Source organism: Perissodus microlepis, chromosome 7, assembly GCF_051167445.1.
Source record: "Perissodus microlepis isolate ML-2025 ecotype Zambia chromosome 7, ASM5116744v1, whole genome shotgun sequence".
Lineage (NCBI taxonomy): Eukaryota > Metazoa > Chordata > Actinopteri > Cichliformes > Cichlidae > Perissodus > Perissodus microlepis.
The window spans coordinates 27,904,741-27,916,917 of NC_140467.1; the positions used below are offsets into that span (position 1 = coordinate 27,904,741).

Sequence of the window (12,177 nt, forward strand, 5' to 3'; positions counted from 1 at the left end):
TGTGCGAAGGGGGAGGGCGGGTTACCTGGCAATTACCCTTTAAGAGAAGATGGTAGGAAACTGAATATTCAAATAAAAGTTAGAAATATTTGCTTAAAAATATACTGGTGGCAGGGGTGGGTGGGGGGGGGGGGTGGAAGCCTAAAGACCCAACCCCCCCCCCCCCACACACACACACACCCCTAACCCTGCAAACCCATTATGAATATGGTGAGTTAACAAACAGTAGACACAATACACACATTCAAATACTGTACTTTAGTTTTAAATGTTAATAAAGTATTACTATTTTCTACTCCAAGGCATTACTTTTGAGATTATTATATATTTTTTGAAAATATAGCATAATGATAATACTAGTTATTGTAAAAACTTTACAAACCACCCAGCAGTATGTAAGTCAAATTATAAAATACAAGTAAATAACAATTGCAGAACAGAATGTCAGTGTAATGAACACACACTTTGTTTTGACAAAGCACACTGCTTAGGTAAATGATCTGAGTAGTTGTTCATCACTGAGCAATTTGTTAATATGTGTTTCGAGCCAAATAAATACAGGGAGAGAGAGAGAGAGTGACGTCAGAACACGTCATACTATAACCTCCCGGGAGCGGACGGAGGGGGTCAGTCGTTGGGATGCGCATGCGCAGACAGTGCGCGAGCGGCGGGCCTTGACCTTTAGGGGAAAGAAAACACTTTCTCACGGCCGGTGACAGCGAAACGGATAACAGTCTTCAGTACCTGCTGGACTTTGAAGCTCTGGATTCTGGGACTGTTGGAAAAGGTAAAACATTTTCATTAAAACCTTATTACTGTTTTGTTTTTGTTACTCGTCATTGTAGCTTGCTGTTAATGTTGTGCTAACAGTAGCGATTAGCTAGATACGTTAGCCGTTGACGTCAGCGCAATTTAGTATCCGGTATACAGAAACTGTTTTCCTAACAAAACCACTGTTATAATTAAGTGAAGCTGCTCCCAACTATTTTGAACCTTTGGCTTCTAAAATATGTGGTTCAATTGCGAGCTGCGTACATAACCTAATGTCAGCTAGACCGATATTAAAATTTAATATATTGTTAAAGTCACTAAAATGGCGCCTGAAGCCTGTTGTGACGTGAGCTCTGTGTCTGCTCTAGAAACTCTGTAGATCTGAGCCGTACATTAAATACTCACATGAACCTGTACTTTGAATTCTGTATGAGCTGTATAAAATACAGCTATGCATAAGTGTTTTGAATGAATAATTAGATTAGATAACTCTAACTCTAATTATATAGAAATGAATAGAAATGTGACATGAGAAGGCGTGTCTTTGACTGTTCCTGTATAACTTATTTTCGGACTAGTTGACAAGTTATGCTCCGGTCTTTTCTTTGTATATTTCATTTATCCACCATCATACATACAAGCTAAGAAGAGGTCGTTATACTAACAAGAGGTATCAACGCTGGGCTAAAGTTCAGCACATGGTTAAAGTTTGTAATCCAGCCAGGGTGTAAATATCACTCAGCAGCCAGAGCTGAAGCAGGTAGCATCAACACATAAATCTACCCGGCTTAAATCACAAGAGCACCTCTGACCAAAAAGCTGTAGATTTTTCTTGTTTGCACAAATTAATCCAGATTCACATTAATTGTGTTCACAGCTCCAACAAAATGAGGAAGAGGAGGGGGAGAAACACAATTAGGTTGAATTACAATTGGATGGAAGGCGAGGACAAGGAGAAGGAAGCTTAGGATGACGAGGAAGAGAAGCAGCAGGAGCATATTTAGGGATCCCTATGATGTCATTGAGGTTTGTTTCATTAATATGGTCCTCTCACAAAGAAAGATGACTTGTTTTAGTTCACTTACTTCCTGTATTAAATAGTGATGTGGAAAACGTTGTGGAAAACCACAGAGCAGGCACGTATAGGGCATCTGCAGGTAAATGAACATCAAATCTCTAAGACAGACTGAAATCTGTATATTTATCACCCTTATGATGAAACCCATGTCAGCCATTGGTTTATGGACTTTGTATTTTGAAGCCTCAACATTTGCTTTATTGCTGTTGCTATGTTGGGACCATATAAGGATGAGGGATCAGAATCTGGAGTCATGCACACTATTGTTTCATTTAGTGTGTATCCATAAGATTCGTACAGCAGATCCAAGTTGTGCCTTGAAAACAGGAAAGTCGTCTGCATAGAGGAGAACTTTAATAGCAGGCTTGTACAAAGTGAGGCTTTGTGCTCACATTTGCTGCAAACACTCGTTTTACCCTGTTTTGATGCAGAATTCATTTGAAATCAGGCAAGAACTGGACTTGTTTTTTATAATGTGTTCTTGTGAATTGATTGTGTATCGCATATGTTTGAATGATTTGACTTTCTGCAAGACAACAGTCGTCCGCTGGCCAAAAAAGTTTTCCAAATACCTCCACGTGATCTAGCCTGGATTTAGAAAAGAATAGCAAAAAAAATCTGCACCTCCTGCTTCAGATGCAATTTGTGTTTCTGTGTTCAGAGGCAGCGGCGAGAGGGGAGACCTCGGCTCATCCAGCTGGAGAGCCTGACCAGGAGGAGTCGAACATTAGCTCAGCTCTTCCAGGGCACCCTGCAGACTCGGCTGCTGGCATCGGCGAGGGATGACGTGAACGCCAAACTGGAGTCCATCACAGGTCAACTGCAGGTATGCGAGTCAGACCTTCTGAGGAGGGTTTCACTTTTCTCTCTTCTTTATAATTGACTCTTTTCTCTCTCTTTCAGCTCCTTGTCTCAGAGTGGGAGGGATTTGAAGCACAAAGGGAGGAACTTGTAGTTTGGTTGGCTGATATGGATGTCCACCTGAGTGAGGTTGACCACCTAACAGGAAACACCAGTGAAAAACTGAAACAACTGCAGGTGTGGGCTTGTTTTGATACGAAATATATTTGATATGATACATACGTCAGAGACATTATCCTAAACTGGACTAACAAAGGACCATGAGTACAACATGAAACGTACATTACATAGCGTAAGGCTGAAGTTCATTGATCATTTTAATCATAAACTTGTTGTTGAAATATTTTTACTGAACATGCAAACATCTGCTGATGAAAATGTGTTGATTTATTGGTCTGTTATGAAGCTATTGCTATTTCTAATGTGTTTTATCACTTTCTGATGTTTTATTAATTAAACAATACATGTATTCATTGTTGTGTTATCTGTAGATATAGTATTTATATATATTTATAGTATAGCAAATATATTTAATTATTACTGTTTAAAACACTAATATGTGACATGTATTAGTAGTGATGTTGTGCTGAGGGTTAAAATGCCTTTTTGTCTTTTGGTAACTACAAAATGACAATAAACCATTAATATATGTCTATGCTGTGCTCGTATTTATTTTACCCTACTCAAATTCAATTTATGATACATTTTATTTTGAAAGATTTAAAATGGTTTTTTAAAGAACCACTCAAAAAAGGTTCTTTAAAATGGTTTTTTTAAAGAACCATTTGAAGGACCTTTTTAAAAATGGTTCTTTAAAGAACCATTTTTAAAAAGGTTCTTTGAAAAACCATTAAAGGTGCCCCAAAGAACCATTTCTTGATGGTTCTTTTGGGCACCTTTAAAGGTTCTTCAATGAACCACTGAAAGAAATGGTTCTTCAAAGAACCATTGTTTGAAAGGTTCTTTGTGGCACCAAAAAAGGTTCTTCTATGGCATCAGTCTAAAGAACCACTTTTGGTTCCAGTTGGCACCTTTATTTTTCTGAGTGTGGAGTACTGGTTTGGGCTGGTATCATCAAAGATGAGCTTGTGGGGCCTTTTCGGGTTGAGAATGGAGTCAAGCTCAACTCCCAGTCCTACTGCCAGTTTCTGGAAGACACCTTCTTCAAGCAGTGGTACAGGAAGAAGTCTGCATCCTTCAAGAAAAACATGATTTTCATGCAGGACAATGCTCCATCACACGCGTCCAAGTACTTCACAGCGTGGCTGGCAAGAAAGGGTATAAAAGAAGAAAAACTAATGACATGGCCTCCTTGTTCACCTGATCTGAACCCCATTGAGAACCTGTGGTCCATCATCAAATGTGAGATTTACAAGGAGGGAAAACAGTACACCTCTCTGAACAGTGTCTGGCAGGCTGTGGTTGCTGCTGCACGCAATGTTGATGGTGAACAGATCAAAACACTGACAGAATCCATGGATGGCAGGCTTTTGAGTGTCCTTGCAAAGAAAGGTGGCTATATTGGTCGCTGATTTGTTTTTGTTTTGTTTTTGAATGTCAGAAATGTATATTTGTGAATGTGGAGATGTTATATTGGTTTCACTGGTAAAAATAAATAATTGAAATGGGTATATATTTTTTTTGTTAAGTTGCCTAATAATTATGCACAGTAATAGTCACCTGCACACACAGATATCCCCCTAAAATAGCTAAAACTAAAAACAAACTAAAAACTACTTCCAAAAACATTCAGCTTTGATATTAATGAGTTTTTTGGGTTCATTGAGAACATGGTTGTTGTTCAATAATAACATTATTCCTCAAAAATACAACTTGCCTAATAATTCTGCACTCCCTGTATGTATACACTTTTAAGTCAAAGGAGCTTGCAAAGAAAAGCGTCTGGACTTCTTTAAGTTACTTGAAGACGTTTCACCTCTCATCCGAGAAGCTTCTTCAGTTCTAAGGTCAAATGGTGGAGAGTCCCAGATATAAACCTAGTGGGAGTATCCCCCCACAGAGGGACAAAAGGACCCCCTGATGATCCTCTAATCGCCTGAGCCAAGGTGTGAAACTGGGTGTGGGTCCCAATCAGCCAGAGTTTCGGGTGAGCTCATTGTGAAACCTGGCCCCACCTTATCATGCGAATTCCTGAGGTCAGATGGCCCAGGATGTGAGTGGGCGTTAAGGCGTCTGGGAAGGGATCTCAAAACTGGATTATAGATGGCAGAGAGTTGGTGTTGTAAACCCCCGCCTCTGTTCAAAGATGGTCGCTCACAGTGGACATAGATGGCTTCTTTCACTCCTCTTTCAAACCATCTGTCCTCTCTGTTCAAAATGTGAACATTGGCATCCTCGAAAGAGTGTCCTTTATCCTTAAGATGCAGATGGACTGCTGAGTCTTGTCCTGTGGAGGTGGCTCTTCTGTGTTGTGCCATGCGCTTGTGAAGTGGCTGTTTGGTCTCTCCAATGTAGAGGTCTGGGCATTCCTCGCTGCACTGTACAGCATACACCACATTGTTAAGTCTGTGTTTTGGCGTTTTGTCTTTCGGGTGAACCAGTTTTTGTCTGAGCGTGTTGCTGGGTCTGAAATGCACCGGGATGTCATGCTTGGAGAAAACTCTCCTAAGTTTTTCTGATACACCGGCTACATAGGGGATGACAATGTTGTTGCGTCTGTCCTTCTTATCCTCCCTCGTTGGTGTCTGGTCTTCTTTTCTGTGCCTCTTTGCTGACTTTAAGAACGCCCATTTAGGATAGCCGCACGTTTTGAGTGCTTCCTTTACATGTGTGTGTTCCTTCTTTTTTCCTTCAGGCTTAGAGGGAACATGTTCTGCCCGGTGGTGTAGGGTCCTAATTACTCCAAGTTTGTGTTCCAAAGGGTGATGGGAGTCAAAGAGGAGGTACTGGTCCGTGTGTGTGGGCTTCCGGTAAACTTCGATGTTGAGTTTGCCGTTCTCTTCAATGTGCACAGCGCAGTCCAGGAAAGGCAAACAGTTGTCCTTTGTGTCTTCCCTGGTGAACTTGATGTTTTTATCCACAGCGTTAATGTGCGCAGTGAAGGATTCCACTTCTTGTGTCTTGATTTTGACCCAGGTGTCGTCCACATATCTGTACCAGTGGCTGGGTACTCTTCCTTTGAAAGAGCCAAGAGCCTTCCTTTCCACTTCCTCCATGTAAAGGTTGGCTACAATAGGTGACACGGGGGAGCCCATGGCACAGCCATGTTTTTGTCTGAAAAGCCTTCGTTGTATTTGAAATATGTAGTGGTGAGGCAGAGGTCTAACAGTGTGCAAATCTGATCGGGTGTGAAGTTGGTCCTGTCCTCCAAGGAGCTGTCTTCTTGTAGTCGTTTTCTGACAGTCTCCACGGCCTCCGTGGTGGGCTATGCAAGTGAAGAGAGAGACTACATCAAAGGACACCATGGTTTCATCTGGATCCAGGGTAAGTTTCTGGACCTTGTCAGTGAGGTCGGTGGAGTTCTTGATGTGGTGTGGGGTGTTCCCCACAAGAGGAGCAAGGATGGTAGCAAGGTGTTTAGCAATGTTATAAGTGGCTGAGTTTATGCTACTGACTATGGGTCTGAGTGGGACAGCTTCCTTGTGGATTTTAAGAAGTCCGTAGATGCAGGGTATGGCATCCCCTGGGTAAAGGCGGTGATATGTAAGGCGGTCAATAATTTTGTCCTTTTCAAAGTCTTGAAGGCACGCTATAACTTTCTTTTTGTAGCTGCTTGTGGGGTCTCGCTTTAAGGCTTCGTAGGTATTGTTGTCACTGAGGAGAGAAGTGATCTTTGTATGGTAATCTGTAGTGTTTAGGACCACGGTGCATCTTCCCTTATCAGCTGGTAAAACAGTGATGTTGTGGTCTTTGCTCAGGGAAGCGACGGCCTTCTTTTCCTGTATTGTGAGGTTGGATGGAGGGACTTTGGCACTGGAGAGCGTGGCTGAGACTTTCATCCTGATTTGCTCTGCTTCTGTCTGTGATAATTTATTAATCCGTATGGCAGATTCTGTGGCTGTGATGAGGTCCACTATGGGCAACTGTTGTGGAGAAATGGCAAAATTGAGTCCTTTGGCTAATACTCTCTTTTCAGGTTCAGTGAGAATCCTGTCTGAAAAGTTCTTAACCCATTTCTCCTGACTGACTTCAGGTGTGTTTTCATCTCTGGGTTGTGTAGGTTCAGGATGAGGAGTGTGTGTTTTTGAAAGCAAGGTGTGAAATTTCCTGCGTTGTCTTTCTTTTCCTTTAGAGTGTTGGGCCCGCTGAGCCTTGTCCACAAACTTGTAAACCTCTTCTAAGATTGGAGAGGGTAGAAGGATTTCCAGTTCCTGCAGGGTCTGGCTGATCTTGATCTGGAGGGCATCTATGGTGAAATGGACCTGTCTTATCCTTTCACTTAAAAGGTGATTTTGTGCTCTCTGTAGAATCAAGTCTGCTCTGTATCCCCTGACAGTGGATCCAAGGCGCAGGCTCTTAGGAGTTCAATGTTCACATTTTGGACAGAGAGGACAGATGGTTTGAAAGAGGAGTGAAAGAAGCCATCTATGTCCACTGTGAGCGACCATCTTTGAACAGAGGCGGGGGTTTACGACACCAACTCTCTGCCATCTATAATCCAGTTTTGAGATCCCTTCCCAGACGCCTTAACGCCCACTCACATCCTGGGCCATCTGACCTCAGGAATTCGCATGATAAGGTGGGGCCAGGTTTCACAATGAACACACCCGAAACTCTGGCTGATTGGGACCCACACCCAGTTTCACACCTTGGCTCAGGCGATTAGAGGATCATCAGGGGGTCCTTTTGTCCCTCTGTGGGGGGATACTCCCACTAGGTTTATATCTGGGACTCTCCACCATTTGACCTTAGAACTGAAGAAGCTTCTCGGATGAGAGGTGAAACGTCTTCAAGTAACTTAAAGAAGTCCAGACGCTTTTCTTTGCAAGCTCCTTTGACTACGATGACCTGGATGACTGAGAACCTTCACAGATATACACTTTTAAATTAAATTCCCCCCTGGGCTTTAGCTTGGAGTCTATCATTTTTTGGCTTTTTATAGCATATAACTGCCTTAAAAATATTCTGCAGTGAATCAAAAACTGAAGAACACATTGAATCAACATATGACCATTACCTAATGCTACTGAAGTGAAGCAGAGGAAAGTTAGAGGTTTTGCTAAGTGTTTTGCAATTTTGGCAAAAAAACAAAACAAAACAAAAAACAGTGGCCGACAGCACTGTCCATGACTTGTGCGTAATCATTGACTGTAGAAAACATGGACGATGCGACAGCTCCCCAAAAATGAAGCCAAAACATCTCTATCGACCCCTGGTGTCTGGCTGCAGTATAGGTCATAAACCCTGCCTCTTCCATGTTAGCGGATGGGACTGGGGTCAGACTAAAATAAATAAATTCTCCTTAGATAATTTTTTTCCAAAGATTCTTTCTTTTGTTATCAGTAGTTCTCCTCATGCTGATTGATGTCCAAGGGTCATCATGTCCAAGGCATCTCTGTTCCCATAAGTTTGATTCTAATTCCTACTGCGGTGATGTTAAATTGGGGTGAAACGTCATCATAACAGCTTTGACTGGCAGCTGCAGTCACAGAGAAACTTGCGTATATCTGTTCGGGAATAGCAGATAGAGCGTAGGCTCTGAGAGGAGGGCCAGCGTTTACGCTACGAAAACACGACCGAGTGTTTTAACCTGACAGCCTGAGGTGTTCTTCAGTAAACTGGACTAGCTGCCAGAAGGACCCGAGGCCCCGCTGAACTTTTTCGGTAAGTTAAATGTGTTTGTAAGCTAATCTGTAACTATCATCCTTAGCTAGGTCCTCAGACCTAGCTAGCTAAAATGAGCACTCGGCTGTCAGGGTTCGTTTAGCTAATCTGTGCAGGTGAATGAATTTACTAAAGAAATTTACTAAAGAAATCAAGAGAAACGCCCCGGGCTACTCAGTCACTAATTACTGTTACTGTTGTAAGATGGTGCCGAGTATGGCAGCCTCGTCGTGAGCTCCCCCCAAGCAACAGCTGTTTTTTGTGTTTAATTTTCCTTTTCCTTTATTTTTTCACAAGTAGCACATGTCTCCTTGTGTACGACCGACAAACCTTACTGGACATAAAAGACTGACTTTCTCATTACTTTCCGGAGTTCAAGTTTTGCAACACGGACCCTCCGTTTGCAGACCCCCCATTCATCTCACCTGAGACGCCTTTGTTCTCTTGCCCTGGAGGCCGCAAACGCCGACGCAGAGGGAGAAGATCTGGCATTCTAGTTCGACTGAGACGGCGCACTAACAGACCACCGTTGCCCAGTTTATTACTGGCTAATGTGCAGTCTCGGGAGCACAAGCTGTGCGAGCGTCGGGCACGGATCTCATTCCAGCGAGAGATGCGGGACTGCTGCGTGATCTGCCTTACAGAAACCTGGCTATCGGATAAGGTACCGGACTCCGCAATACAACTACCGGGGTTCTCTGTGCACCGCGCGGACAGGTCACAGGATCTTACTGGGAAAAGCAGAGGCGGTGGTGTGTGTTTCATGATCAACAACAGCTGGTGTGATTATGCGAACGTGCACCCGGTCAAATCCTTCTGCTCACCGGACCTGGAGTACCTGATGATTAAGTGCTGGCCATTCTGGCTACCGAGGGAATTTACAGCAGTGATTATTACGACTGTTTACATTCCCCCACAAGCCGACACTGACCGAGCACTCAGGGAACTGTACAGCGCGATCAGCAGTGAGGAAACCGCACACCCAGAGGCGACGTTTATCACGACCGGGGACTTTAATAAGGGAAACCTGAAGAAAGTTTCACCAAAACTCCACCAACACATCCATTTCAACACTCGTGGAGACAGGCTACTTGACCACTGCTACACCTCTTTCCGGGATGCATACAAAGCCCTCCCCCGCGCTCCATTCGGCCAATCAGATCACCGCTCCATCCTGCTCCTGCCCGCCTACAGGCAGAAGCTGAAACAGGAAGCTCCAACCCTGAGGGCGGTGCACAGTTGGTCGGACCAATCGGAGTCTACGCTGCGGGACTGTTTTGATCACGCGGACTGGGAAATGTTTCACGTGGCTGCTAATGACATTGATGAGTACACAGACCCAGTCTGCGGATTCATCAGGAAATGCGTGGAAGATGTCGTCCCATCCAGAACAACGGCGGCGACGTGGAAACAGCTCAGGGGGCCGACCGTGCGCACGGCAACGGCGGCGACTCAGGCGAAGGAGATCTTGGGGACGAGCCGGCCGTGCAAAGTGTGGACGAGGAAGTGGCGAGTCAACCGCAGGACCAGGCGAGGCGGAAGGCAAGGAGGCTGGACCAGGCGGCGTGGATGAAGCTGCTGCAGGCGGCGTGGATGAAGCTGCTGCAGGCGGTGGTGGAGCCGGTGGCGGCTGAACGGTCTCGCCAGAACCGTCAGCAGACATAAAGACGTGCTGGCTGGGTCCTCCTGGACCCCCAGCTGACGAGGCAAGAGACTGGACAGGTTCCTCGGGCCCTCCAGCTGACGAGGCCGCTGCAGGCGTCGATGACGGTGATGGCTGAACGGGCCCCTCGGACCCTCCAGCGGAGACGGGTGGCTGGCCGGGCCCCTCGGACCCTCCAGCGGAGACGGGTGGCTGGCCGGGCTCTCCAGAACCCCCAGCGGAGACGAAAAAGTGCTGGCCGGGCTCTCGAGAACCCCCAGCAGACACGAGGAAGGGCTGGCCGGGCTCTCCAGAACCCCCAGGGGACAAGGCAGGTGGCGGCGTGGGAACCGCGGAGTGCTGGATGGGCTCATCCGAGCTTCCAGCAGGAGCTGATTTAGAAGTCCGAACGTCCGGCTGTGGGGTGGTGCACCGGCGGCGCAATTGTCGTTTCTTCCCCGCAGAAGGCTCCGACGGGCCAGGCAAAACCACATCCAGCCGGTGAGGCTGGCGCGGCTGCTCCAGGGTGGCTGTTGTCTGTTGCTGCTGGGCCAAGTCCGATATTTCCAGAGCTCGCGCCGCCTCCCGGGCTTCTTTCAAATTGGCCAATAAGTCCAAACATCCTCTGACCTGTCGGAGATAGGAATTTCCTTCGAGGATTGCTTCAATAGCATTTATCCCCACAATCTTTGCCCTTGTATTAGAAGTGTGGGTTATCCACTCGACTAGGCGTTGGACTCGTATCAGATCGCTCTCCCCAGGTAAGTCTGCTGGGTCCATGTTGTGGTCGCGTCGTTCTGTCATGAATCGCTGTGCGGCAGGCAGGAGTTGGACCCAAAATGCAGGCACGAGGTTTAAACACAAAGAACTCAGCTTTATTTGCTAGCAGGGGGAAGTTATACAAAAGCAAACTAAACTCACAGGGAGACACAGGGAGCTCCACACAGCATGAGGGACAATGCGACACTGACTCAGAGAAACACAGGGTTTAAATACACTGGGAAGTAACGAGGGGAATGAGACACAGAAGGAGAGCACAGCTGGGGGAAATCAGAACTGACGAGACAAGGAAGCGCAAATTGAACACACTGAGATCAGACACGGACTTTCAAAATAAAACAGGAAACACAAACACAAATACAGACTCAGAGACGCGGGCTTAACACAGAGACCTGACTACACTACAGGGGATACACAGGCAGGGATGACGGAAAACAGAGGGAGCACAGAATAAAGACTGGGAAACCAAAACACAAACTGTCATAATTCATAATATCAAAAATAAGAGTACAAAAATCAAAAACACTGGGTCACCAACCCAGAACCATGACACATCCAGTAATGCATACACTCTTATATTGTACATATATCTATTACTCTCAGATTTAGCCATTCTTATATTTTGCTTGTTTTATGTTATTGTATTTTTTTGCACACCTCTGTTGCTTGTGAAGCTCGCACACAAGAATTTCACTCGCATGTACTGTACCAGTGTACCTGCACATGTGATGTGACAATAAAAGTGATTTGATTTGATTTGATTTACTTTTATTACAAGTATTATACTTTAAAAACAACAGGCTGCACCCTGCTGCAGCTCCTGTGCAGAGCTGAATATTAAATATGTGCAAACAACAGCATGTTTTCAGTCTCTTGCCACATCTGTAAAGACAGTAACATCTTTTTTAAAAGCTTGTACTTCAGTAACTCCTCATTAATCAGGAACTATGGATTAAAGTACTGTAGCACAGGCACAGGACAGCTGTGATGAAAGAAAGGGAAGAAGTTTCTCCAAACCTCTGGACACAGGAAACCCAGCTTGATCCTGATGGTCTCCCTCACTAGTTTCTCTCCAGGGTGAATGTAGCTGTTGATATAATATGGACTATTATTAAATGAAAAGAACAAATTAGACTACACTACTGAAACGTTCTGCTGATTTTTTTAAAGTTTCCATGTTACCAGGCTGTAGACGGCTCTGAAGATTTAAACAGTTTTGGATCCATTACACTCACAGTCTTATGTTAAAATCTCAAAGGAC

At 44.9% G+C, this 12,177-nt stretch overlaps 2 protein-coding genes across 4 annotated transcripts in view; one reads left to right on the forward strand and one right to left on the reverse strand.

Moving 5' to 3' along the window:
* Nucleotides 1-12,177, reverse strand: part of LOC146383267 (scavenger receptor cysteine-rich type 1 protein M130-like) — a 75,147-nt gene that overhangs the window by 25,928 nt on the left and 37,042 nt on the right. The gene's annotated exons all lie outside the window — the stretch shown is intronic.
* Nucleotides 202-3,362, forward strand: LOC146383268 (nesprin-2-like). Its single transcript, XM_084936270.1, has 4 exons — nucleotides 202-210; nucleotides 686-787; nucleotides 2,511-2,675; nucleotides 2,753-3,362. Exons 1-4 carry the CDS (start codon nucleotides 202-204, stop codon nucleotides 2,918-2,920), a joined length of 444 nt encoding a protein of 147 aa, XP_084792396.1. The 3' UTR covers nucleotides 2,921-3,362.

Excerpts from the sequence above, each read along its gene's own strand:
- LOC146383268 (XM_084936270.1), top strand. Across the intron at positions 788-2,510 it reads TTCTGGGACTGTTGGAAAAG|AGGCAGCGGCGAGAGGGGAG; the intron begins GTAAAACATTTT and ends TTCTGTGTTCAG. Across the intron at positions 2,676-2,752 it reads CCATCACAGGTCAACTGCAG|CTCCTTGTCTCAGAGTGGGA; the intron begins GTATGCGAGTCA and ends TCTCTCTTTCAG.